The following is a 26,499-nucleotide window of genomic DNA, read 5'->3' on the forward strand; positions in this document are numbered from 1 at the left end:
CAGCTCTACAGTTACAGGAGAGAAACCAAGTAACAATGAAAACCCTCAGGGAAATCATTTAATATTTCCAGCCTTCTCACATGGGTTCTTGGCACTCAGGTCTGCGGAGGGGAAAAACTGATTTATGCCGTCAGTCGTTAGACAATGTGGAGGTGAGGTCAGGCGCGGGCATTCCTCATCTCTTCCCCGGCGCTCAGAGATCCCTTGGGCAAGGTGGAATCAAAGCATTTCAAATGGTAGAGGTCATGAGAGTGACACTGTAAGAGGTAAAAGAGCACAGCCTCCTGCCTCCTACAGAATGGCTGACACCTATATATCTTCATATTGCCATTGTTTCCGCTTGAAAAATTGCATGTCGTTTATTTTACTTTTTCCTAACCCTCCTCTCTCCTTAAATCCTCTCGATTTTCCACAGTGATCTATAGGAATCGTTTGTGTCAAGGCTGACGATTATGTGGTACAGAATTTTTATAGGAATAAAAGGCCTAAGCGGTTAAGATGGGCTTTAGCTAACAGGTGTCTGGTCTTTTCGCAGCCTTGCCAAGGCCCTGTAAATTAAAATCACGTCTGCCCTTTGGGAATTTTCCCGCGCTGATTTGTGGCTGCAACGAGGGGCTCGGGTCAAGCACCTCTCGGGCACGGTGTCATGACGCCGGATGGCAGAGCATGGCGGGGAGGTACAGTGGGATGCCGAAACATGATGCGGTTTGGCCTCTCAAAGCCAATATTCCCTTCGGAGCCCAAGCAGACGTCCCAGCGGTCTGAGGTGCTGCTGTGGGCACCGAGAGTTTGCGTTTGCTGCTTGGGTCCTTTCTTCTTGGCTTTGCCATCTCTGGCTGTTTCTCTGGTTCCCTTCGTCCTCATCATTTGTTGCTGGCAGGAAGGTTCACGGATGAAAGATGTGGTGGGACCTTGGTCTCGGAGGACACAGGAGGGCCCAGGCGTGCTGTACTTGGTGTCTTCTGGGGGTGCCACAACTTTGTGACACCTCTGCAGAGTGGCTGAGCCCCTCCAGGTGCTCATTTGGGGAGAAAGGCCAAGAGGGATTTCTGGGGTTGGACCCAAACCACTGTGCTCACATCTGGACTGACGTCCTACCAGAGTACAGGGTGGACATGATGATGGCCCAAAACTCCAGGGAAAATTCAAGGTGGTGAAATATTTCCAGCAGGAAAGTCCTTGGTAGGAAATTTGTTTCTGTTGGGAATTAGGAGAAATGGATGCTGCAGATCCTTTGGATGTCTGTATTTGATTCTGTTAGCTCCACAAGTGGGTGTTTAATGAAGCCGGAGAACGGCTGAGCAACCTTGCTCCTGGCAGAAGGAGCAAACCTTGCTTAGCCGCACCCTGCATCAATAACCACCGGTGCCTTCACTCAAGGAGCAGTGGGGAGGAGAAGGTTCCAGCTTGAGCACGCAGCGGCAGGGCTGCATCTCCTGCCAGCTCCAAGGTCTCCCCAACGCCACGTCCCATCCCCACTCTTCCACTGCTTTGCTTTTAGCTCACCCCAGAGGAGGAGAAGCATCGGAGAAGCATCTCTAAAGCCCCCCTGAACATGCAGCGAGGGGACACGTGGGGCACCGGTCATCGTAGGGATCTTCTCTTTGCTCGTACAGCTGCGGTGGGGTCCTGGCTCGAGGTGCCCCACTGCGAGTACTGGGACACGGGGGAGCGGGTCTTGTTTGTGCACTGTGGGAAAAGCACGTTTTCGTTAAAGTCCTCATTGGGAGCCCAGCAATAACGAACCCATCAGCGCCGTTAATGGATCAGATCTGCAGCTCCTGTTGAAGCCAGTGGTATTTTTATTGCAAAGGTCTCAGGACTGAGGCAGTAGTTAATAACTGGGAGGTGGTGTCTGTTATTGCATCCCCAAGGCTCCCATCCCCAAAAATCCCCTGAGACCCCTCCTGAAACCCGCTACGGGGCAAAGGGGGACGGGGAGAGACGGTCCCACGCAGGGACCAGCCAGCCTCACCGTCCTCCCCCCGTGTCGGGAGGGGGAATTTCGATAAGGCTTCAGACGTCGGGCTTAGGTTTCCAAGGTGGTGGTGTAACATCAGCGAGAGGCAAATATTTGGCCAAGTGCACCCTGAGGTAAGCTGGTGTCCGGTGTAACCGCACAGCGTGCCCATATGTTATTACTTATCCATCAGCCTCTTTGAGTAACGATGTACAGGGCCAGGGCGAGGGTTGGCTTTTGTCAAAGCATATATTTCAGCGGCGTTTAAATAAACTCATCGAGCTGCATGTCTCGTGAACTTTCCTATTCCATCTGTCTGCGCCGAGCCACCCGTGGAAGGAAATGGATGAGGCCTTCAAACCTTCGCCAGTCCCCGGAAAATGAGCCAGTCCAGTTAACAATAAATGGTGGCCGGTTGGAGCACACATGAGCGGTCTAGTGAAGAAGAAAAGAAAGTTGAGCTTAATGAAGTCCCCGCGCCTGTGTCCCTGCGCGTGGACAGGAAAGGACGGGTGGTTTATAACTGTTTATTGGAGTTAATGGTAATAAATTCCTCACTTGTGATGCATTAACTTTAATGTTTTCATTACGTGATGATTTAGGTTTTCCCTTTTCACATTGTAAATCATGTTGTCCCGGTAGCACAGCAGGTCGAATGTCTGACATAATGTTATGTTTGGGGGAGAGAAATAACAGGGGAATGAGTTACGCAGATTATATATTTATATATTTCATACATTACGCTTTTTTTTTTTTTTAGAGGACTTTAAAAAATTGCGTCCTGGGGAAGCCTGTGGACGGGTGGACGGGTGGACAGACAGACCTATCGGAGCAGGGATTTGCGAGATGCGCTGAGAAGGGCCGGTTTCCATAGCAACTCCCCAAATCCACTTGGTGCTGAAAGGGGTTTTTTTCCCTCCCTCTTTGCTGAGTGTGAGCCCTTGGCTAATGAGCTGTGCAAATAGATATTGAGATTTAGTGTTTTTTATTTTGCAATTATAGACTTAGTGAATTGGAAGGAAACTTTTGGGCCAAAGGCTCTGCCTCCTCTTCGAATTTTCTTTTCTTTTTTTTTTTCCTTTGGCAAAGTTAGTTTAACTTGAAACTTGCTGTTAAATTTTCCAGACAGAATAAAAAAAAAAAAACAACACCAATAAAAGTTGGAGGCTTTTTTCCACCCTCTCGGGCTAAATCCCAGCCCAATCTACAGTCAACTGTTTGCCATTGACTGTCCTCTTCTCTTGTTTGCTTATCAATCATAAAAACCACAGTCATGGACTCCTCTGAAAAAACAACAATGAATCCAACACTAACTCGGTGCCTAACAAAGGTCCATCTGTATGTCCCCTATTTGTTTGTGTCCAGTCATTAATTGTGGTCCAACGAAGACATTAGGGGCAACGCAGTTAACTAGGCGCCGTTCAACCCCAGGTGAGAATTGTGGGTTTCTTGAGCAACTTCCATGGATTTTGTGTTCGCTCCTGACTGTCAGCACTTGTCAAAAGCCTCCGCCGTTGCCTGGGACCAGTTAATCTTGGTTCCTGCCTTCAATACTGGTCTGTACTGGCTGCTACAAGAGAGCATTTAGCAATTCCCTGCCTGTCCCAAAGGAAGCTCTGGGTTTAGCTGCAGTTTTTGGATGGGCAATTTGGGTTGGGATGCCTTGTAGCATCCGAGGGCTCCTGAGCCTGAGGACAACTGATCATGAAGCTGAACACAGGGATATTTCAGTTGATAATTTCCTCTCAATGATTTGTTGCCATTGATTTTTAACTGCCTCCTGCTTGCTGACTAGCTTTCAATCTAGATAGTTATCCTGGGGTGGATGTCTACACTCTGAATTTTGCTTACTAGCCTCTTCTGAAAAGTCAAGCTGAAGCCCGAATAAATCTTCTCTGCCGTGCCTTGCCTTTCCTTCATCTACTTTCTTATTTCCCTGCTCAAAAAAATGCAATAAAATTAGTCTGGCACAAGATCTATTTCATGTGATCCATGTTGACAATTGTTCAGTTCCCTATTTTCTTTGAAATAGTTGCTCATTCCATTCCTGTCGTTATAAATGATCCCCAGCCATTTCCAAGGCACTGAAAGTTTTGGTGACATTCCCGAGGCACGGAGGGAAGCGTGTCCAAGGGGCACCGAGGGTCTGGGAGCCACCGAGGAGATGTGCTGTGACCTGGAGCAGGGGGATGAGGAGGCAGCGACCAGGGGGACCACGCTGATGGACGGTGGCTCGTGTCCCACGATGGCCTTTCTCCTCTTGCTCCATTTGGTCGGAGCATCGGTCTGTGCCCGTTGCTGGCTGCTTCGCTGGGCTGCAACATCTGCATGGCGCTGAAAAGGTCCTGCCCAGCTGTGCCAGATGTATCCAGATTCCATCATCCGGAGCATGGAGCCAAGGGGCCAAGCTCACTCCCGTCCTCCCACGGGGGACTGGACCGTGGGGTAGATCTTGCTGGTAACTTTGATCAAGGGTACCTGGAAGAGGGGTGTTAGTGGTGGGGATGTTGTCTGTACCCACATGGATCATGATGTGAGAAAGCAGAGATGCTTTCTAGATCCTCTTGATCTCAGAAAAAGGTAACGGTTTAAATACGGGCAGCGTTATTCGCCCATCGGAGAGCAAAAGGAGCGTGGCTTACAAACAGCTCCTTGTTTTTGCATGTATGAAACTTGTGTTTGAACAGAACCGCAAATGCTGCTCGGCAGTGGCCGTTAGTGCCATTAGCCCCAGCAGCCACGTCCTGGACCCATTTGCCATGGCAGACCTTGGCGGTGGGTGGGATTTCCAAAAGCTTTCAGCATTTCCCGAGTCCATCTCGCTTTGAAGGCGGCAGGAGGGGTTGTTTGTCTCTTTCTGATTGTTTTTTTTCTCATTAGCTTCAATGGAAAAAAGAGCACAGCCACCACGGAGGGCTTTGGGAAATCACAGCCGATTGTGCTCTGGTTTGAAATGTATTTGGGTGTTCCCTGCAAAGTCCCCAGGAGCAGAATCTGCTCTTGGCACATTTGAGCCTGGTGAATAAGCTGGAGGATGGGGAATTAGCTATAACCGTCGTGCCTCTGTGCTCCATCCCTTTGAACAGTCGGTTGATGTGACAGCGTGGGCACCGACGCAGCCCCCGGGCATGTTTGGCTGCAGCTACTGTGACATTTTGTGCAGCTGGTGTGCATGACTCAGAGACCAAAGAGGCGAGAGCTGAAACCCAGAGGTCCTTGAGGACATAACGAGGACGGGGTGGAACAGTCACGGCGCTCGGCAGCCAAACTCCTAGAAACTTTCCCCAAAAGGTGCCGTTTGGTCAGCAAAGGCAGAGGTTCGCTTGGTGACCCGGGGTTCAGCCTGATGCAGGAGTGAAGCCTTTGAGGCTGGCAGCATCCTTTGGCAGCACCTGGGGGGATGCAAATCACAGTAAAGGTTGAGGTGCAATAAAGAGGAGAAAGGAAAGAGCTGGTGTCTGCTCCTGCATCCGTGGGCACGAGTCTCTGGCTTTGGTTTTCTCCCACTCCTGAAATGCTACAGCTTTGTATCCTCCGCAGAAAAGTGGTCTCCAGGATTATGGCACAGAACTATTCCCGGTGCCACCAATGTGCAGCCCCTCTGCAGGAGGCTCCAGATGAAGCGATGTGGATTGTGGATTAGGAAATTCATCTGCAGGAAAATCCATGGGGATGAGCAGCTCCCTTGGGAGCCAGGCTGGAGAGGCTGCAGAGGATGGAAGAGAGGCCATGAGGGGTTCGAGGTGCTGGTGGTACTGGGAGGTGTCTGGGGAAGGTGATGAGCCCATCACGAGCAGATGGCACGTGGTAGGGGGGGGAACACTGTCAGTACCAGCCATCTGCTGGGCAAAAGGTGGGCTGGGGGAGATGCCAGGGTGGAAGGGACCACTGAGACCACCCAAACACAGCTGCAGCCCTGCCGCGCCGTGCCGTGCCGGCAGCGACCGGAGAGGGGCCGTGTGTCTGGGAGAACACAGACGTGTCTCTCCCCGATGAATTTAAGGCCTTTTCTTTCTCTGTTTTCATAAATGGTGTGAATGGCCATTAGTGGTTGGAACAGATGACCGGGCGACGGGCTGGCTTTTCCATCACTTGGAGTCCTAGAAGATGGGGTGAGCTGTGGTTTACCTGCCAGCTGTGTGGTCCTGGGGCAGAGGCATCTGGCAGAAGCTGCCTGGGCAAATAAACCCTCTGCCCTTAGAAACCAAAGAGCTTTTTGGGACGGGGCTCCCACCTAGCCTCTCTGGATCTTCTGGGCGTCCATTGGAATAGTTTAAAGAAATTTAAAAAAACCCAGGGAATGTCTTTGCAGGTTATTTTAGCCATTTGCTGCTGGCAAAAACCATCTGGATTGTTGTTAGGGGCAGGCTGGGGACGTGGGGACTGACGGGGACACCGCCCCAGCCCCGTCTGCAGCCAGGCAGAGCCCCCAGTGCTGCATCCCCAGCATTCACCAACCTCGCACAGATTTAATCTTCTCAGCTCTGCGTTAGCAGGGCTGCATTAGGGAGGCTACACACGACGCACAGGTTACAGCTGCCATCTTCGTGTCATATTCTGTAAAACTTAAAATTTCCAGAGCCCCATGCAATCAAATCAGCCCTCACAACCCTTCCTTAATTGTATTAGTTTGTCTGATCAGCTACTGAGTATTTAAGAAGAAGGGAGTCTCCTTTCATTCTGATTTTCCTGCTGGGAAACTGAGGCATGGTGTCTCCTGCAGAGCGGGATTGATTTGGGCTCCTGACGGTGTTTCGGAGGTGATGCTGCAGACACGTCCCAGCCCCATAGAGCTGCCAGCCCAGCAGATCCTGGGCCCCAGGGCCACAAATAACCTGAAACATGGGATCTGCGTACATGGAAAATTGATCTTAAATAGGGCAAAGCACAACTGAGAAGGCAGTAGCTATCCCAGGGGTCCTGCCTGCTTACAGCCAAGTGCCGAGAAATGATGGGCGAAGAGAGAAGATGTGGGACTGGAGAGGTTGTTGCTGGCTCCCATCGCATCCATGCTGCTTCCCGGCTTTGGTTGCTCTTTGTGGTGTCCGAAAGGTCCTTGCACTCCCACAAATCTCTCTTGGCAACTGAGGAAAGAGCAGAACACATCCCAAGGAGGACCAGGATGGCCAGACACGTCCCTGCTTTGGCTCAAGCAACAGCAGCATCCTGCACGCCGGTGATTTCTGCAGCCGGTTTTCTTGGGGGAATGGGGGCAGAGGGAAGCCCCATGCTGATAATGTACTGAAAGTAAATGAAATTAAATAAGCGAAGCAGCACTCGCAGCTCCTGCCTTCCCCCCTGGGTAATTCAATTCGAGCGCTCGCGCTGATGGGATCTCGCCGGGGCTGCCTCCGTCACCCCGCTGGGGCCTGGATTCTTAACGTCTAAATAAAAGTTTCACTCAAGCATTTTTTATGCTCCTGCCAGCGGGATCAGCGAGCTGGCGTTGGGCACATTAATGTAATATTCATACTCGCAGGGTCTCCCTGTGCATCCAGCAGCACTGTCCCATTTTCATAATTATAAATGTCCCATAAAATGACATTTAGATTTGCATTAGCAAAAGGGGTCGGGGCTTGGATTTGAGAAGACAATGTGCCTTTTTACAAGTCAGATGCTCAGCCTCACTAGAGAAAAGCCTGAGCGTGTTTGTGCAGGTGCCTTCACCTGTGCATGGAGGAGGGATGACAGGTTGGTGCCCTGGGAAGTGGCAGCCCAGGGAATGTTTTGGCCCCGTTAGAGTCCGAGGCAGTGCAGGGTCCCATCTCTGAGGGTGCTCAGGACCACCTGCGTCTGAGGAGGGTGCAAGAGCTCCTCGGGACATTTTTCTGCGCATTGCCCCCATTGGGAAAAATCTTCTGATACTGGCCAATCTGAAGCCTGCAAGACAATTTAGCTCCTTTTCAGCATCTTCGTTTGTTTTCATTGTAAGAAAAATCATAAATCTGATGTTCAGCGCTATTTGTAGGAAGGTTTCGATTTCCCCTCAGCTCTAAGCTCCCCGACCGCTTGTGCAGCGAGTTGCACGTATTGAGGGTGAAACCCTGCTCCTTTCCATCCTTGCTGAAGCTGCCGTATTGCATTTCTCTGGAGCAGAGTCAGAAGTGAGCTCAACCCGACTCGTACTGGGGAGAAATGAGATTTCTCCATGCAGAAGGGGCTGTCCATGTCCTCCAGGCACTGCCGAGGGGCAAGCCCACAGCACCCCGGGCTTCCTCTAATCTGAATCACTTCAGACAGCTTTGCACAAGCCAAGGATATGGTCTTTGAAGGATCCAGTTTCCAGCCAACAGAGGAGACAGACGCAGGGGAGCCTTCCCACCAACCCAAACTTTGTGTGTCTTTGTGTCTGCCGTTCGCCCCGAGACCCATTTGTGGAGGATTTATAGCGAGCCCAGAGTCTGCAAACTATAAAACACAAAAATGAAAATAGCCCGTGAATGAGGGAGGTGACAGGGGGGATGGATTGGGCCAAGAGCTGGATGTTAGCGAGACACGCTAAGAAAACAAGAGAAGCTCTTGTGACCTGGGATTCTGGGAAGTTATTCATACTGAAAAGGCTGCCAAGGCTGGGCACTGGGGAGGTGATTAGTGGCATTTAGTTAGTCATTTTTTATTGTGCTTTAGTACAAGTTCTGATGGCAGGAGATGAGCAGGAAGAGGAGGGGGAGACCTTCTCAGCAGCAAGCCATGGCTTGGGGATGTCCTGGCCCGGATGGTTTTGGGGATGAGCTGTGTCCATCACCTCATGCAGTGAGTGCCAGAGCCTCTCCGTGGCCTCAGGGTCCATCCACCAGCCTGGGTCAAGGTGCCACGGTCTGAGTTACACCAACCATCAGACAAGGGGATCATGTTTTCCAAGTCCGTAAACCAGGTCCTGCCTGCTGCCAAAAGCTGCCAGGGAACCCGAGAGCCTTGGCTGGGGGGTAAAGGGCTGAGCATCAGCCCCCGGCGCAGCACCAGCCTCAGCCCGCTGAGGATAGGTCTGTGTAGCCGTGGGAATTGTGGTCCTGGTTTCCTTGAGGGCTTCTGGGACCCTGCAACCAGGATTGGGAATAGCTGGTGAGATTGTGATAGACCATGGTTTTCACCTCTGGCTGCTGATCTGCCTTCCCAAGCCTCTTCTGCAGAGAAAGAGGCTGAAAACGTTGTGCTGTGGGGTTGTGCAAATGGGAAATCCCAAGGCTTTGCTTTGCTTTGCTCTCTGTAGGACTGGAGGAGATCACACCGAAGCCTGTCCAAGATACAGGGAACATTTTGAAGCAAGGATATCTGGAGAAGAGGTGTCGAGGTAAGGCCTGACAAGTACATAGTAAGATAAGGTTTGGGGATGGCACCTCAGAATTACCAAGAATTCAAATTTTCAGATGAAGAACAAACAGGAAAATACATCTTTTCTGCAGATTTATCTGTAGGCACATGTGTAATCTTTCAGGCTTTTCTTAGGCATCATACATACAGGGAGGGCACAGCCTTTATTTATTTTCTTTTGCAGATCATCAAACTGCACAAAGATTAAAACCCAGAAATTGAATTAAGCAGCAGCCCAGTCCTCTAAGGCAAGATGTGCCCTTCTAACGAGCAATACCTAATGAGGATAAAATCCCGGTGAAGACAAGGTAGTTTGTAGCATCACACACATTAGCAAGTTGAGATAAGGACTGTGAGTCAGCCTCAGGTTTATCTTGATTTTACTGACTCTTGTGAAAGCTACAAATTATTTCCTCATCACTCAGATTTTATCTTGATTTATTTACTGTATGACAGGTGGTATGAGGCAAGAACAGCCCTTTTTTCTTCATGGCCTTCAGCTGAGCTGTATAACTGGCCCTGTGCATGTTTTAGCTTGCTCCAATTACCGAGTAAAAGACATTTGCTTAAACCTCAATTAGGAAGGTTTAACCCAAAGCTGCGTTCCCTCCCAGTTAGCAGGACTAAGGGTCACAGCAGCTCAGCTCAGTCTGGAGAGCTGGGGAAGGCTTGCAGGGGCTCCAGCCTGGTAGGACAGGCTGGCTCTCCCTTACTCGGTTGAGGTTATGTATCTAAATTCGCTTGCCTGAATTTTGTGCCAGAAATCTGCAGGGTTTTGTTGGGAAAAAATTTCTTCTTTCTCCTAAATATTCATCTGAAGTGTACAGTGGAAGAACAGAAATTAATATTTTTTTTACTCTTTTGCTGTCCTTTTCTTTCTAGAGCACAGCTTTTTCGGCTCAGAGTGGCAGAAGCGGTGGTGTGTCCTCAACAGAAGGACCTTTTACTACTATGCCAATGAGAAAAGTAAGTGGTGAGATATCTGCCTCTGGTCCCCAAACTGTGGGAGGTGGCTGAGGGCATGGACAGGGCTGGAAAAGAGAAGGGGAGAGCCGTTGCTGAAGAACAGGCTGATATCTGGCAAGAGAAAAGCATATACCGTGGGAAGGTTGCAATGCCCTATCAAGGCATAACATGCAGGTTCTAGAGAGGTAGATCTCAGCTTGTATGCGCACACACACGCACCCACCACCACCCTCAAACACCTTTATAGGTATGGAACAAGAGAAGAGAGACACAGGAACAGAGCTGTGTGTAAATAAAATAATGTACCAAGTTTTCCATTAGCCATCAGCTGGGCTTCAACCCCCTAAGTGACTGTATATAATCCATGTGTCAGTGTATATAAATATTTTGCAGTCATGCTCCATCAGGTACATATAAACAGACAGCTAATATCTCCAACAGCGTTTGGCATGATTAGATGTATGGCCTTCCTCTGTTCCACCCATCCAGAAACACGGCATGAAAACAGCTCACAAAATACACACGTACATCCTTGGTTTACAGTGACCAGTCTGCAGCTGGGACAGGTTTAAACTCCAGTGGGTCGTGGGGATGAAGCTGAGTCTTTGTCCTTCCTCCCCATCCTCTGTCTGAGGATCTCGAGTGCTTTTTGTTTCCAAACAAGCTTCTCAACTCCTCTCACCCTGGCAGAGTATGAGCTGCTCGGGCTTTCCCAGCGAGCTGCTAGCAGAGGTGGGTGTTGAAGCCAGGGGTTGATATTTGGTTGGTTTTGTGAGGGACAAGCAGTTGTCATCTTCCAAACCGTCTCCAGAAGACCACAGAATAAAGCAAACCCCTTATCAATGGGCTGAAATCCTTATAGAGGGCTTGACCTCATCCCTGGAAGTTTTTTAAAGATCTGCAAACCAAAAAAAGGTTCAGAGCAGCTGCCTGAATTGTACTCCCACGCTTCCTCAAGAAGATTCATAAGGAAATAATGAGCTGGGGTAAATAAAGACGCCTCAGATGACTGCAGTGAAGTTCTCTCTCTCTCCACCCTGGCTGACACCGGCCGCGTGTATGCATCGGCAAGATCTGTAGGCCAATTCTCAAAGGCCCCACTAAGTATTTCTTCCTGTATGCCAGCCCGTTAATGCCTTACCAGCAGAATAATTGTTGGTATCATATTTCCCCAAGTACACACTGGTCTCTGCTTCATTACAACCAGCTCATCTCATGCAACCTTCTGACCCTGGCAACCTTTCGCTGGCTGTTCGCAATCTCTTGAGGCTTAAAAGGGCATCCTCTTCACTGGGTCTTTATGAAGACTTTTATAATATTCCCTTTGGATTTCCTGGGAGTGGACATTCTTAGACTGAAGGGTTTTTTCTGGCCGTTTCCTATTGATGTGTACCTCGGTTTCCCTATGTGAGCAACAGATATCTGCACCACTCAGCAGTACCACGAGCTTGATAAAAAGATGCAAACTCCAGATTGAGCATGTTTCTCTTCTTCCAGGCAAGCAACCTAAAGGCAACTTCTCCATTGAGCACTATAGTGCCCGGCTAGCTTTTCATTTGCGCAAAGACTCTCGAAAAAAATGCTGTTTCGAGTTAATCTGCCCTGGCAAACGCACCTACGAGGTAGGAACTGGGGGGAAAAATGGACCTTCTGTGCTGGTTTGAGCAGTAGGCACAAAAGCAGATGGTCCCAGGTCTGGGGGCAGAGGTGTGGGGTCAGAGAGGCTGTGGATCTCCAACCACCCTGGTAAAACAAACCAAAAGGCACTGCAGAAGGTGCCAATGCTTCTCCTTCTTGGCAGGTCATCTCAGCATGGACTTTCCCTTGGCACAAAGAGTGATCCTGGGCTCTCCTTGCACTTGTGGGGCACAAGAGTTAAGTGAGAACATGGGTTAGAAGCAGTAAAGGATTGGGTTTGGAAAGCCCATTTTTAAATAAGCAATTCAGAGCCAGGTTAAATTTAAACTTTCAGTTTGTTGAGTGTCCAGTGGGCAGTCGAAAAACTGGTGTAATGAAAAAACTGGCCCAGTCCACAAAATGTGCATGAGAGCCTTCCAAAGCTTCAGGGAGATTTTGGATGTAGAGTCTTGCTTTAGAGTCAGTATAGTATATTCAGTGGGGATTGTGGTTTTCGTCTGAATTATTTTAATGAATTAGGCTTGACAGCCTTCCTCTGGGATAGCCTAGCTTTGTTCTGCTTCTGTTTCCCTATTTGGAATAGGGAGACAAAGAAGTGAAATGGCTTTCCCAAAGTCACAAGGTAGAGAATGGCAGATGCAGGATCTCCATCCCATATTCTAGCCGCAAATCTTTTTTTCCTCTTCCTACGTACAAGAACCAGCCCAGTAACAGGTGAACCTCTCTCCAGTTCACAGCCCCAAGCCCAGCAGAGGCTGAAGACTGGGTGGATCAGATCCAATTCCTCCTGAAGGGTGAGTTTGGCAGCTTGGCCCAAGCCAGCATGCCCTGTTTGTTTGGGCAGATCCTGGCAGCATCTTCCCACCCGGCTTGGGCTGCTCCCTCCGGCAACGCGTGGGCTTGTGCTCATCACCAGGACCTTGCTGGGGTCCCAGCATCCCCTCCTAGCAAAAGAAAGGTTCTGGGGCTTTGCTCTTTTGAGCAGGTGGTTAAAAAGAAGTGTTGTTTGGAGCCCACGAGCATTTCATTTCAACTTGAGAGCTTTTAGCTTGTTTTTAGAGGGTAGAGTTGTGCGATCTCTCAAAGGCTGCAAGTGTCACCAAGTGGGACAAGAGAAGGGTGAGATCGCTCCTCACTGCCAGGGTTGCAGATCCCTGTTCTGTCCTTGGCTGAAGAAGGATGGGGTTTGGCTCCACTGGAGTTGCTCCAGTTTGAGACCAGCAATACTGAGACAAGACTCCAGCGCTGCACGTGGAAACCATAGGCAGCTCCCCAGGAACAGAGTCAGGCTCAGTTCCTTGAGGCATTTGTTGAATTTGGCTTTGTTCTCTGGCATTTGCTATCCTTTCTTGGGTTTTTCCTTTGTTTTAGCCTATTCTCAGCTTCCATCCCATTTTCTTTACACCAGGTGCTCACGGGCCAAGCAAGGGGACAGTTCAGTCTTTGCAAGGTCCATGGTGAGCACAAAGTACAGTGGCACAGGCTTTGTTACTTGATTTCAACTCACTGAAAGTACCAGCATCCACCTGGTACTTTGGTTTGCTCTTTCTCACCATGCTTTTGCTCTCTTCTGCCAGACCTGACCTCCCTTACTATCCCATATGATGAGGAGGACGAAGAAGAGCCATACAATGATGTGGATAGTTCTGACTCTGTGAACACAACATCCCACAATACTACCCTGAATCAGGATGAGCCAAACGTTGAGATGGAAGAGGATGACATCTACGAGGTTTTGCCAGGTGAGCAACCAAATAAGCGGGTTAAAACCCAAGCCATCCCCTAGTCATAGACCTGCAAACATGGCAGGAGACCTTGGCCACACAACACGTTGATGGGAATGAACACCTCAGGCTCTGCTGGGTTTAATGGACCCATAACTCAAAGATTTGACCCCATTTCTTTGTTCACACTGGTTGATGGACCACAAGAGCAAACCCTTTCTGTTCTGGTGAGGCAGAGGGTTTGTAAATTCAGATGAGGCAGCTTTTAGAGGTTGTGCTCCGTTCAGCTCAAGTAATATTAAGTTTGGGGAGAGTGGAATCTCTGGGCTGTGTTACCTGGAAAAATCAGACTTTAGATGATGAAAATGCTCCCTTCTGGGCATGCAGTGAGGGCTGTAACACAATTACTGGCCTTCCAAGAGATGATAAAATAACTGCATTAAAGACCAGCGCTTGCTCACTAACAGTACACGAGGTCTGGAGGTAGCAGGGCAGCGGCTGCTGGTTAAAGGAGCCGGGAGCAATCTTCTGGCACAGAACCAAACAGCTTGCGAGGATGACACGGTCTGCAACATTTCTTACCGTTATAGCAGAAATCACGGTGTGACATGCCCCAGGGCTTGGTCAATGGGTCACCTGAGCCTTATTCAAACCCATGTGCTGTTCTGCCTCTGCGCTGAGGTTGGGATCACCCAGCTCTCTGCACCCTATCCCTGAGAGCCCGTTCCCTCGGCGTCTGCGTTGGGAGATGCAAAATAGGTCCTTGTTTCTTCTTAGTTATTTCAGAACTTTATATTTGTAGTGATTTAAAAAAAAAAAAAAAAATTAAACGCACCAGAAAGTTTTATGGTGCCCGAGATCTTCGTCTTGTTATTGCTGCCGAAGGAAATCTCTGCTCAGTGGTTTGCAAGTGGCATCCAGACAGCTGCCGGCAGCGGAGCTGGGGCTCCGGGGCTGCCTGCGCAACCCTGAGCATAAGCCTCAGCCTCTCTCCATCTCTCCTCTTTCTTTCCTGACCTTCCATTCCTCTGTTTACACCCTCAGCTCTTTGGGGGAGCAGCTTTTTCTTCCTCCGGGCATACCTACAGTGATCGCCAAGCTCAGCAGGACCCCCCGCACGGTGGTCCCCAGGCTGGTGTGTGTGAGGTGCTGACGTCTGTCAGGCTGAGGGCTTTCAGCATCCCCGGCTGCTTTGGCAGCTGTGCCCGACTCCTCGCTGCCTTGAGGCTGCCGACACCGACTACAGAGTAGATATTAGATGTGAGGGGTTTTTTTCCCCGCATGTGGCTAATGGTGATCCTGCTAGGAGCTTGCACGGTGTGGATTTAAGGACAGACCCCACCGTTTCCCCTGCTCCGGGATGCAGAGTGTCTCAAAAGAGCTGGAGCCGACCCTGCCAGCCAGGTTTGCCCTTGGTCCCCACGGGTGTTGCTCTCCTGCTCCGCGCACAGACCAGTGCCCTGATGCTGGGGCTGCAGAGCATCGTGGTGGAGGAAGGAACATCCCAGCCAAACCCTTCCTTTAATTACGAGCTTTTACTGAGCTCTCTATCCTGCCCATCCCAGCTTCTTAAAAGCTTGCTAAGAGGTTCCTAAGGCAGCCCAAAGGGTTGCGTCTCAGGCTGCTCGCCAGCCCAAAACCTGCAAGCAGCAGGCTTGAAGCCCCTTGCTTTAGCAGGGCTTATGCAGTATCCTTCGTCCCCAGTGCATGGGCATCCCGGGAGCTTTGCTGCCGTGCAGGGGCTGCTGTGCCTGGGGTTTTGCCAAGCCTCCTGCACCCAGGAGCAGGCAGGAGCTGTGGTACAGCTGCCTCTGCCCGCATCGCCTCGGCTCTCCGGCCGTCGAGCATCCTTCCTGCAGCCCGCAGCTGGAATCGCACCGACACGTACGGACACAGCTCAGACAGCGTGCAGGGTCTGCCGGTGGGAAGCAAAGCCACAGCTCTCCCGTCTGGGCAAGTTTCTCACCCCCCGCAGACCCCAATTCCCCGCCAGCTTGAACGTAGACAGTGGTTGCATGTTGCTGTAGAGGCAGATGCCCAGTGTGGGAGTGGGAAGAAACCAGTTGCAGGGCTCAGGGGCGGGTAGGAGAGGTCTATTCTGCCCTGAGCTTGTCCCCCCCAGCCCTTCGCACCCCTGGGACCCCCCCCCAGTAAGCACAGGGAAAGTCCCCTCCAAGCTGGGTTCTCCTCTGGGCCCGGCTGCCTCCCTCGTGTCCCAAGTGAAAATGGAGAGAGAAAGAGGGAGAGGGAAAAAAAAGAAAGGGGGGGAGATGAAGAGATAATTTCCTCAGCAAGTCATCGTCGTTAATGAAGTTTTACAAAAACAGATACAACCAAGGAAAAATAAAATTTCACAGGTGATAAATTTTTCCAATTTCCCTGGCAGAATTCGATAGGATTGTTAAATTAAGAGTGAAGGTGTCTGTTAGGAAGCAACGAGCAGTGATGGGTAATTTTATAGAGTGGAAAATTGAATCAAATTGCTACATTAAAACACAGCTCCTCTGAGAATCTGCCCAACGCCCAGACTGCTCCGGCGCAGCAGTGGGGTGCACGACCTGCCAGCTCCCCGGCCGTGCCTGGGGCTGGGGGCTGCTGTGGGGCTCTGGATCCCGGGTGAGGATGCCCAGGGCTGCCCACGGAGACGTAAAGGCATTTTCCCGAGGGTGATTTGGCCGAGGCTGTGATGCTCCGCACAGGGAAGCGGCATAGGGAGAAGCAGCACAGCCCCCAGGATATGCATTTTTCAGCATTTCCCTCTGATTCATCACTATAAAATCCAGAGATTGGCTGAGATCAAACATCCAGGCTCTGGGAGGGCAGAACATCACTTCTAGACTTGACTCAGGAAAAAAAACCCCTGCTTGCAACAGGCTGCAGCATGGAGGGGAGCTTGTCACATCCCCCCAGCCCCGTTCATGAATTGCACAGCTCAAAATCTGCAAGAAGATGGGGTGCAGGACAGCGAGCAGAGCTGGCTGCTGTCAGCTGAGGGGAAGCCACACCAGCCAGCTGCTTCCCCATCACGTTTTCCTGAGAAAAATCCCATGTGAGTTTCCTCCTTTCCTTCTGCAAATGCTTTGTCCATCACAGCCTCAAAGAGCTCGCTGTGGGGCGGCCAGCCCTGACCATACTGGGCAGAGTGGGAACTGGGCATCACCTGGGTGGTTTTTTTCTCTGGCCACCTTTTGCAAAAGGCACAGACCAAGCAGTCAGCAGGGCAGAGGCTTTGAAAAGAAAGGGAAACTGAGGCACGGAGGACTGAGACGCAGGAGACCACCTTGTCCAAGCCTAGCTGATGATTCAGGTGGGCAATGCAAAACAGGGAAGGGGTCCCTGGCTTTGATTTCTGGTTAAAACATGACTCATTCCATCAAATCTGGAGTAAAATGGCCCAAGGTGGGAGAGGGGGCTGCTCTGGAAAGCCTCCCCAGCCCCTGCCTGGCAGCTTCGTGTGGCTCCTGGAGAGCGAGGACATGCGGGAGCAGCAGCTCTATGTGGGGCGAGGAGGGGCTGGGACCCACAGACCTGCCTGAGCTCGTTAGGGGCTGTAAACGACTCCCCATTAGCTGTGCTACCAAGGGTGACCAGCTTTGGCGGGGGGATTCCCAGGAAAGTGGGGAGGAAACGGGACAGATACATCTCCCCAGGATCATCAAGGCACCCACGGCTGCCCAGCACCACATCCAGGCACGGAGCTGGCAGCGCCAGCCCCTTCCACGTGCAGGATTGACGCGGCTTTGCTCATGTTGGAAACCCAGCGGCGGCGTTTCCTCCGTGGCACGTGTTTTCCCGCGCCAGCGCCGGCTGACGCTTCCCAAGGAGTGTGCGTGCGTGCCGGGAGGTGTGAGAAGGGCTCTGGGAAAAGGTTTCCTGAGGACAGCCTGGCTCCGGGATGGAAGCGGTGCCTGCAGGACGCAGGCGAGGATGGGAGCCGGAGGGGTTTGCGCAGCACGGAGAGGAGGAGGGGGTGGCTGTGGGGAGCCCCTGGGTGCAGGTGTCACCCGCGGCGGTGGGGGAATGATGCTGTCCCGCTTTGGAGGATGGCTCTGGGGTCTTCGTGGTGTGCAGGTTTGCTGGTTTGACTGCCCTCCATCTCATGGCAAGATGGGATTAGGGGCTTTAGTGCCATCGGTTAAAGTGTAAAGGAATCCAGATGCGAGGGTTTGGGGCACGTGCACGGGAATGACGAGGGGAGAGCACTGCTACACATATATTTACGTTCTCTTTTACAAATGCAAAGAGCAGGCAAAAGCCACTTTCAATAATTTATTTTAAAATCAATGCTAATGAGATTCTGTCTCGTCAGTGGCCGAGTTTTACAATAAAGTCTGATTTATTTAGAAAAGATTTTTGGTGCCGCTTCCCGTCTAATGGGGGAGCAGTTGCAGTGACCCTCCAACTTGGGATGCAATTTGTAATTGGCAGCGGAGGTCTGACCTGGTTTGCATTGATCAACGCCGGGTGGGAGAGACGGCTGGGGCCGCGTCCTCGGAAAGTGCCGAGCAGCAGCGCTTCGCTGCCTTGCGATCGGGTGCCATGGGATCAGCAGAAGACTCAAGCTTGGTTTCTGTTGGCTCTGCCTAAAGGTGACAGCAAAGCCACGTCCCCTGAGATGCAACAGGGATATCCCTTCTGCACCGGCGTCAGCCGCGTCAGGGCTGCCCCACGCTCCCCCAACAGCCCTCTGCCAGCAGCAGTGCAAGAGGTGCAGATGAGCAACTTGCTTTCCGAAACGTTTGAGAACTGGGGTTTTAGTTATATTATTTTAATAGGTTGCTTCTAGTCTTTATGGTTGCAGAAGGAAGCCTGGGCTGTGATGGCAGCTCGCCCCAGCACCCAAGGCAGCTCAGGCTGGACGGGTTGTACCTGGCTGGGTGTTAAATAATCTTATTTAAACTTCTTTGCGTGTAAGATCCTTGCTCCCGTCAGTCTCTAGCCATTTTGGCAGGGCTTCCCCATGACTTCCAGCCCCTCTGTCCTTAACCTTTTCCATGGTATCATTTCTTATTATTTTCTTACATCCTCTTTCCCCATCCTCCACAGCCATGCCAGCCTGACTGCCCTCCACTGCCTGGAGTCCTCTTTCTCCTCCTTAATTTCTGCTTCTGTCGCCCATCCTTCCTTGCACTTCTGTCCTGGCATTTCTCCTCAGCATCTCATTTTCTCTGGGCTGCGAGTCCCGCACAGGAAGCATCTCTTCCTATAGGGCACTCGGCAAAGTGCTGCCTAAATTTATGAGGCTATAATAAGTGATTTGTTTTTACCAGTGTTAACAACAATTCATATTTTTATGCAACACGTTTTAAAATATTATCTGTGACTTCCTCCCTTCCACTCTTCACAATTAAGCTGGGAATTTATTATTCTGACAGTCGGATGCTCTCGCAGCCCTCTGCCTGCCTGGGGGTTTGGTGTAGCGGTAACGCTCACAGCCCTTCCCCTGACTTCTCCACTCTGTTTTGCCCCCCCAGATGAGGAGCTGGAGCCCCCCTACCCAGAGGACAGCGAGGATGTCGGGAGCAGAGAAAGAAGCAGTAAGATCCCACCCTGCTTTGGCCAACCCAAAGGACCTCCAGGTTACGGTTGGGGGGGTCTGAGTCCGGCTGCCTTTGAGTATCTTGGGGTGTGGGTGGTGATGGAGGGTGCATGGAGGATTGGGAGAAGCCCCAAGAGCAGATGAATGGGTGACAGAGGAGACTCTGCAGTTGGTGAAGTTCAGATAACTCGGGCTTGGGGAGCTCTCCCCATCTTCTCCATGCTACAGGCATGGGGGATGCCTCTCCTTTTTGGACAGGCACCCCATGGGGGGTGGCCTTAGGGAGCTCTCGACGGAGGAGCCCCAGCATCCATCCCCGCTCCTGCCTGATGAGATCCGTGTGCTGAAGGATCTCCCATGGAGGCACACCCGTCCCTGTCCCTCGTCCCATCCTGGACTGCAGAGAAGGAGCCAGCCCTCCCGGCACCTCCCAAGGGACCGGGGAGAGGAGCTGAGGCAGAAACAACCTGGTAAAAGGGCAGGAAACAAGTCATGGCCCAGAGGAAGCCGCCGCAGGGAGGGATCTCGGTGCGGGAAGCCGGAAGGATGCGCACCATCACCCCAGGAACCAGCGCCCAGAACCTGCCATGGTTGCCAGGGCCCCCACCCCTGCTTTTTCCTTAAGGACCCGTACTGTGGGATGGGAGCGGAAGATCTGTTTCCTCCCCGGTCCCACCTGCTTCGCTTTCCATCGCCGATTCCGCCCCGGCGCAGGAAAACGGCGTTTGCGTCCCAGTAGCCGGGGGCTGCACTGGCCGGGGGTTTCCTGCCGCCCCGCTCGCTCCTCGCCGCATGGGAAAATACGTCCTACTTGCAAAGTCCGGCTCGGGAGAGATTCCCGCACCATCCTCCCAATCCAGAGCTTGGAGGGGATGGTCTCACCCCAATGATACCCGGCTCGCAGGGGTGCCTGCCCGGCTGGGGACCCGCAGCAGGGATCCCGCTTGTTGGGTGATGGGGAGCGGAGGGGTTCGGTGTTGGATGCTGTGGATGGCGGGTGGCTAAACCAGCTTCGTGAATGCACGAGCACCCCAAGCATTGCTCAGCCGGTTTACCCCTCCCAGCAGTCCAAGACACCCCGTGCCCAACTTCCCGGTGTTTCTGGAAAGCCTGATCCAATAGTTCCCTTTAGCCAACATCAAACCCCCTTGGATGTTTCCTGGGCAGTTGTCCCCAGCCCAGGAGATTGCTCAGGCCTGTTTCTACCGAAATTGTGGTAACGCAGACAGGGTTGAGTCCCAGCTGGTTACAGAGACCAGAGGAAGTCAGCGTTTCTCCACTCCTCATGGTTTTGTGGAGCTTGTTTCGCACCCCCCAGCACGATGACTTATTCGGCCACTGGAGCATGTGGCAGCTGCAGCTGGTACCAGCACCCAGAGCTCGGAAAAAACGACGTCCTGATCTTTATAAACTATACCGTGGTCCTAAAGCGGGGCTGTACATTTGTTCACGGAGACGCCTCGGCGCGGGGTAAGGGAAGCAGAAGGCGATGGGACACGCATGCACACACGCATGTTTTTCTTTGCCTTTTACAACTGCCTCAGCATTTAAACATCCAAAGGACCAGGCGGCGGAGAAGCAGCTCCCCCGTGGGTTTTCCAGCTCGCAGTGGGGTTCAGCGGGGAGCAGAGAGCACGGCTTCATGGCAGGCTGGTGCCAGAGGTGATGATGAACCTGCACCCCAAGGCCACCCCGAGCATTTTGGCTCTCGCCTGTCACAGCCCTGCCAGCCATTTAAACACCCTGCTCATACTCATTAGCATCTGCCTGGCAGTTGTAATTGTTGTTAATCGTTATAACTGGTTTAGTTATTAGCATTGTCGTGATTGCTTTAAGTCCTGTGTCTGTTTTTACGCTAAATAATACATTAGAATCTTGCCTCTGAAAAGCTGGGCTGCATTTCAAGAGGGAAAGGTTATCGTGGCACCGGGAACCCCAGCCCTCGTGCCTTTTGCCTTGGTAATTTGTGCTTCTGTCCAACTGGACCAAGGGCGAGAAAGAGATGACGGGAGTCCTTGAGCAGAGGGCTGGGCTGCAGGGAGGGAGGGAAGGGGCTATTTCTTAATTATATCACACGGCCAAAGTGCCAGATGAGCATTTGGCTAATGGAAAACTATTGTTTCTAATTTCTAAGAACCACAAGGATGCCACGATGCTGGAGCAGCCCAGCAAATCCAGCTGAGAGCTGCAGGCTGCTCCTGCCAAGACACCCATTTGCTCTGCTTAAGGCTGCTTCATCCCTGCCTTCTGCGCTGGATGGGCTTCAGGGCTGCTGCTGCAGTGCGAGCTTACCATTCGCATGCAAACAGAGCAAAATTCCTCTACTTAGAAAATAAAAAAGCCTCGCAGCCTCCCTCCTGTCACAGTCCCCTGCGCGTAGCGTGGCAGGAGGTTTCACCTAGCATGAGCACAGCAGTGAAAACCCCTGAGCTGCAGAAGGTTGTCATTAGGTTTCAGCATCAACAAGCTTCTGAAGCAACACACCCAAAGCAAAGGGGTTGGGGCGGATCGTGCCTCTCCCACAGCCCCTGCTTGGGGCTGCTCAGGCTGCAGAAGAAAATGATGCAGTTGTCACATCTGGCTGGTTTTCTTAGTGACCCCAAGGCCCGTAAACATGGGAGCAGGCTCTCGTCCCACTTATATCAGTGTAAATCAGTTGCACTGAAATCATGGCTCTGCCCTGAACACAGATTTAAATGTCTGGATGGGGCATTGGGGCTTTTAAAACGAAACCTCTTTTCTGTAAAAGTGAGCAAAATTAATGCAGGGTAAAACAGGAGTCCTGGGATGGCTTGTCTGGATCCGACCCACATCCCACCCAGCCTGGAGCTGGCAGGTCAGGAGGTCCGTGGACTTCCACCGACTCATTTGAAGGCTGCAGAGTGAAGTTTGCCCTTGCCTGGCCTTTTCTTTAAGTGCTAAAATGGGAGCCAGGGTCACTTCTCTGCAAACAGTCTTAATTTTAACAAGATACTCTTGATAGCTGGCACAAATGTCTGTTGCTTTTGAAGCTGCGGCTGGGAATGAACCGCAGAGCCCACCCATGCTTTCATCATGAGGCATCTTCCTCATCTGATGCAATTAATTCTGACCTTTTGAAGGCAGAGTTGGAGGGAAGGGTGAGACCTTCCATCCGACCGGCTGACATAGCTGGAAAAAAATACACAAACTTTTGGGACCACAAACCTTCCTGTGGGCTGGAAAATTTTCTCCCTTTGTACTCGCAGAGTATCATGTCCAGGCTTATGCGCATGGCTTCTGCAAAGTCTCTGTTTTACCAACAGCTTCTCCTTTCTCCACTCTGTGACAAGGTGGCGAGATGCCTCCAAGGCCGTCTTGTTCCTCTGATAAGCAGGGAAGAGCAGATACAGGACAGGGAGGCACCTCTCAAGTGTTCCTGGTGAACGAGGGACAAATGGGACAAGGCTGACTCCAGCTTCCCAGCAGCATCCTCCCTGCGGGCCAGCAGATGCCCTGGTCCCTGTCCCAGGGGAGCTCTGGGTGTGGAACGGGCACTTTTGACTCTGGAAATGTCTTGTAGGAAGATGTATTTTCAATCGGAAGCCAAACCCCCTTCCCCTCCCAATACATGGGTGATACAGAGCAGAACTCGGTCTGAAGCGGAGCAGAGGCTGGTGTGGGGGATCACTATGTTTAAATCTCTTTGCCAGCAAGTTAATGTTGATGCTCCATGGAGTTACTGGTATTTTAGATACCACCGGAGCAGCCTTTCCCCAACCTCATCTCACAGCGGACGCGAGCAGGTCGGTGCCAAGCACTGTCCCCCAGTATCAGGTTATTGTCTGCATCACAATGTTGTCCTCACACCCTCCCGTAACGACCTTCTGTGTTAATTACACAATTTGCTGGCTCCTACCAAAGCTGCTGCTTGCCTCGTCCTCCTGCTCAGCGCCCGCACACCCTGATATTTCTTCTGCCTCCAGTTCATAACCTCTGGTTCCTGCACTTAGCACAAGCTTAAATAACTCAGTAGCTCCTACTCCTTCTATTCCCTTCACAATCTTTTCCTCACCACTGTGTGCTCCCCCTTTAATACTTTCCAAAGGATGCAGACCTACTTTTTTTTTTTCCCAGCCTTTCTATTTAAGTTCCCCAAGTCCCTGAGTCATTCCAGTTGCTCCCTGCTGTGCCATTATCCATCTCTGTAATGTCCTTTTTCATATTTAGGTGATCAAATCTGGGCACAGTACTCCAGATGCACCCTTATCACTCGGTCCCTTATACCATATTAGAAACATTTCCTCCAACATGTGCTCGATATTTTCTATTTATGCTTTCTGGGCTTGGTTCAGCCGCGTGGCAGAGCAGCACAGACCGCTGGTACAGCCCCGGTGCTCAAATCCCCCCCTGCAAAATGTGGTTTTACTGGCTTTAATTATCCATGGGGGTCACATCATGGAGATGTCTGTGTCGTGACATCTGGCTTCACCCCCACGTTGGTGCTGTGCCATCAGAGCAGTCTTCTGCCTGAAGCCTTTGATCCAGGAGCATGTTTTAACAGGCGTCTTGTGTGCTTGAAAACTGGGAATCTGGGGGGTTTTGGGGTGTTTTTTGGTGCTGTGAGGGATCTGTTGGATGTGCTGGGACAAGTCACTTCCCCAGTCTGCAAACTGGGCAGAGCAGCATCTCCTCCGGTTGTGGGGCTCTGCAAGACCTTGGCATCAGGCTCGTCTGGTCCCGTCGCAAGCTTTCTGCCCCTGCGGCAATGACCCACCTTTCACGGTGGCTCTGGTCTCTGGGCCAGTTTCTGGGGTGGGAAAATGCCATTCTGAGATGGCAAAGGTGGAAATGTTTCGTTCTGGAAATGTTGCTGCGACGTTTTCCAGAAAACCCACGTGCACATTTAGCCCAGGGTGGTCCCCAGCCTTGGCACCGTTTGCTAACAGCCTCATCAGCCCAAACCCACAGCTTTCAGCAGGCAGATCGTTTGTCTCCCCCCACCCCCCCAAAAAAAAAGGGAAAAAAAGAATTTGCTGGCTCACGTTCCCTTCCCTTTCCATAGCAGACTGATCGCAGGCACTGAGCAAAGGCTCTGCCTTCCCAAACTCACAGCTCAATGGGAAGATCGAGACCTGAGTTTTCAGGTCATATCATCCCGTAGGAGTTTGGGACCTTCTCTGACCTCCCAGGAATGGGGGGTGAAGGCAGATGTTTGGTCCCTCTCTCCTCCCATCCCTCTTACTGCTCTGGGCGCTCCCGGCTGAGCAATCGGTGCTGTTTGCTCGCTGAGCAGGCCCTGCTCCATCAACTGCAATCCCCTGCTTGGCTTCTTTAATTAATAAATAAACTTGGCTATCACCTTCCCCTGCAGCATCCTCCTAGAGGCCTTGTAGAAATACCAGTGTTAATTAATGGTATTCTTCTCCCATGGCCTCTGGCGTGGCTGTCACTGTGGCAGGGTCACTGCCCAGCAGAGCTGGCACTGGTGCCACGTTGTCCCCTCCTTGACCAAGGTATGGATGTCCACCTTGGGGACAGCTTGGCTTGGGCTTGAGGAGGAGGTGAGGGACTTGGGAGAGAGAGAAGGCATCATCGGTTCCCTTTGTGGTTTGTAGTAAACAGCTTTAATTCGGGGTTTTCTGAAACAGAAACATTTACCACTGTGTTTTCACGTATTTACTGATAGTTATTGCATTTATTTATTGACCAGCCCCTTTTTCTTGCAGTACTTCTTTGGCCTCTGCCTTTTAGTTGAAATGCAAAATTAGTAACACCAACATTTCCTTCCTTTCCCCAAAAAATACCAGCCCCTCTCCCGCAACACCCCACCCCACAACCCCAATATTTCTCCATCTAATTCCCTGTCACCCTGACCTCTCTTTTTTTTTTTTTTTCCCTAGGAGGTCCCTGGCAAGATTACGCTAATTACTACCAAGGCATGTGGGATTGCAGCAGCCAGCATCCCGACGAGCTCTCCTTCCACCGCGGAGACCTCATCTACATCCTAAGCAAGGTAAGAGCATCGGTGGCAGCCCCATGTTCACCGTCATGGGGCTGGGGCTCAATTGCAAGGTCAAAAGCTGATGAAATTGGTAAAAATCAAGGTCCAAAGCAGAGTTAAATTACCAATTTAGTGGGAGGGGGGAGCGGGATGCTGGGGTCCGGTTCCTGCGCGTGCGCGCGGGAACCGGACCCCGGCATCCCGCTCCCCGCTCCGTGACTACCCCATCAATGCCACTCCTGCCCATACCCCCTGCCTTTACACGTGGCATTTCAAATGCCCCAAAGCAAGATTTTTTTTTTTTATTTATTTTTTTCCACGGTAATGGAGTCTGTACGTGCTGTTGCTCAGGTATTACAGGGGTAATTGAGTTGCTCAGCCGGGTGTGACCAGGGCTCCCTTCGGCAAGCGCACGCAGGTGAATAAATTAAGTGTTTGCATTAGCGGGTCTGCGGGGGCAAGAGCAGAGCCACCGGTGCCTGTGACCCTCTTCTACCCTGCTTGTCCCCGCAGGGCTCTGTCCTGGCTCCCAGCCGGTCCCCACTGGACCACGGTGGCCCCAGCTGACAGCAATGAGCTGCAGCGGTTGCATTTTATGGGCGATGTTTCGCAATGCGCTTTGCACCCCGATGCGGTATGGGAAGAGCAATGAAGTTGGGGGGTTGCATTTTGTTGGTGGTGTTTTGCAACGTGCTTTGCAGCCCGATCTGGCACAGGAACAGTGATGAACTTGGGGAGCTCCGCTTTGTTTTGCAATGCACTTTGTACCCCAAGGATGGTGATGAACCTGGGGCGTTGCACGGTGTGGTTGATGTTTCGCACTCCAATCTGGCACAGGAACAGCGATGAACTTGGTGGTTGTGCCCCATTTGCCCTCGGTGGGCACCCACCCGGGGAAGGTCAAGTGGACCCGACGTGGGGAAGGGTGGTGGGTGCAGCGGTGGCTCCACTGTGATGGGTACGGACCTTTGGAGATGAAGAGCACCTCCAAGTCTCAGGCTTGTTAAGACCACGTTTTATAGCTGAGAAAAAGAAGCAGATTTAGTTTGGCATCCCGGCAGTAGCCACAGCATGGCCCCGGGGTGGACACGGGTGATCAGATGCCGCAGCGATGGGCAGGAGAGCTGCGGCGGCAGCGTCAGACCTCCCCTTGGAGGTTTGTCCATCCATCAGAGCCCTCCAAGCCAGACCCACAGCACGGGTCCCGTGGGGCGCATCCACACCGGAGCAGGACCAGGGCAGCAGTTCGCCCCAGTGGGCTCCGAGCCGGGCATTGCTGGTGCCACAGCAGCCCCAAGCCCGGCGTGGGCTGACCGTCGGCTGCCCATCCACCTCCCTGAATGTTTGCAACCGGCATGGCACGGACATTTTTAGCCGGCGTATTTGAAACCGGTTCCTG

At 51.8% G+C, this 26,499-nt stretch overlaps 1 protein-coding gene across 1 annotated transcript in view; it reads left to right on the plus strand.

Annotated features, from left to right (window-relative positions):
• The window catches only part of SKAP1 (src kinase associated phosphoprotein 1), a 155,084-nt gene that overhangs the window by 117,032 nt on the left and 11,553 nt on the right, over positions 1–26,499 (plus strand). The window contains exons 5-11 of the mRNA XM_010585673.1: positions 9,171–9,251; positions 10,154–10,237; positions 11,735–11,859; positions 12,606–12,669; positions 13,453–13,617; positions 19,074–19,136; positions 25,000–25,112. Coding sequence (XP_010583975.1) covers positions 9,171–9,251; positions 10,154–10,237; positions 11,735–11,859; positions 12,606–12,669; positions 13,453–13,617; positions 19,074–19,136; positions 25,000–25,112 — 695 coding nt within the window. The remainder of the gene's footprint in view (positions 1–9,170; positions 9,252–10,153; positions 10,238–11,734; positions 11,860–12,605; positions 12,670–13,452; positions 13,618–19,073; positions 19,137–24,999; positions 25,113–26,499) is intronic.

The sequence above is a fragment of the Haliaeetus leucocephalus genome, unplaced genomic scaffold (assembly GCF_000737465.1).
Source record: "Haliaeetus leucocephalus isolate CR32 unplaced genomic scaffold, Haliaeetus_leucocephalus-4.0 Scaffold110, whole genome shotgun sequence".
NCBI lineage: Eukaryota > Metazoa > Chordata > Aves > Accipitriformes > Accipitridae > Haliaeetus > Haliaeetus leucocephalus.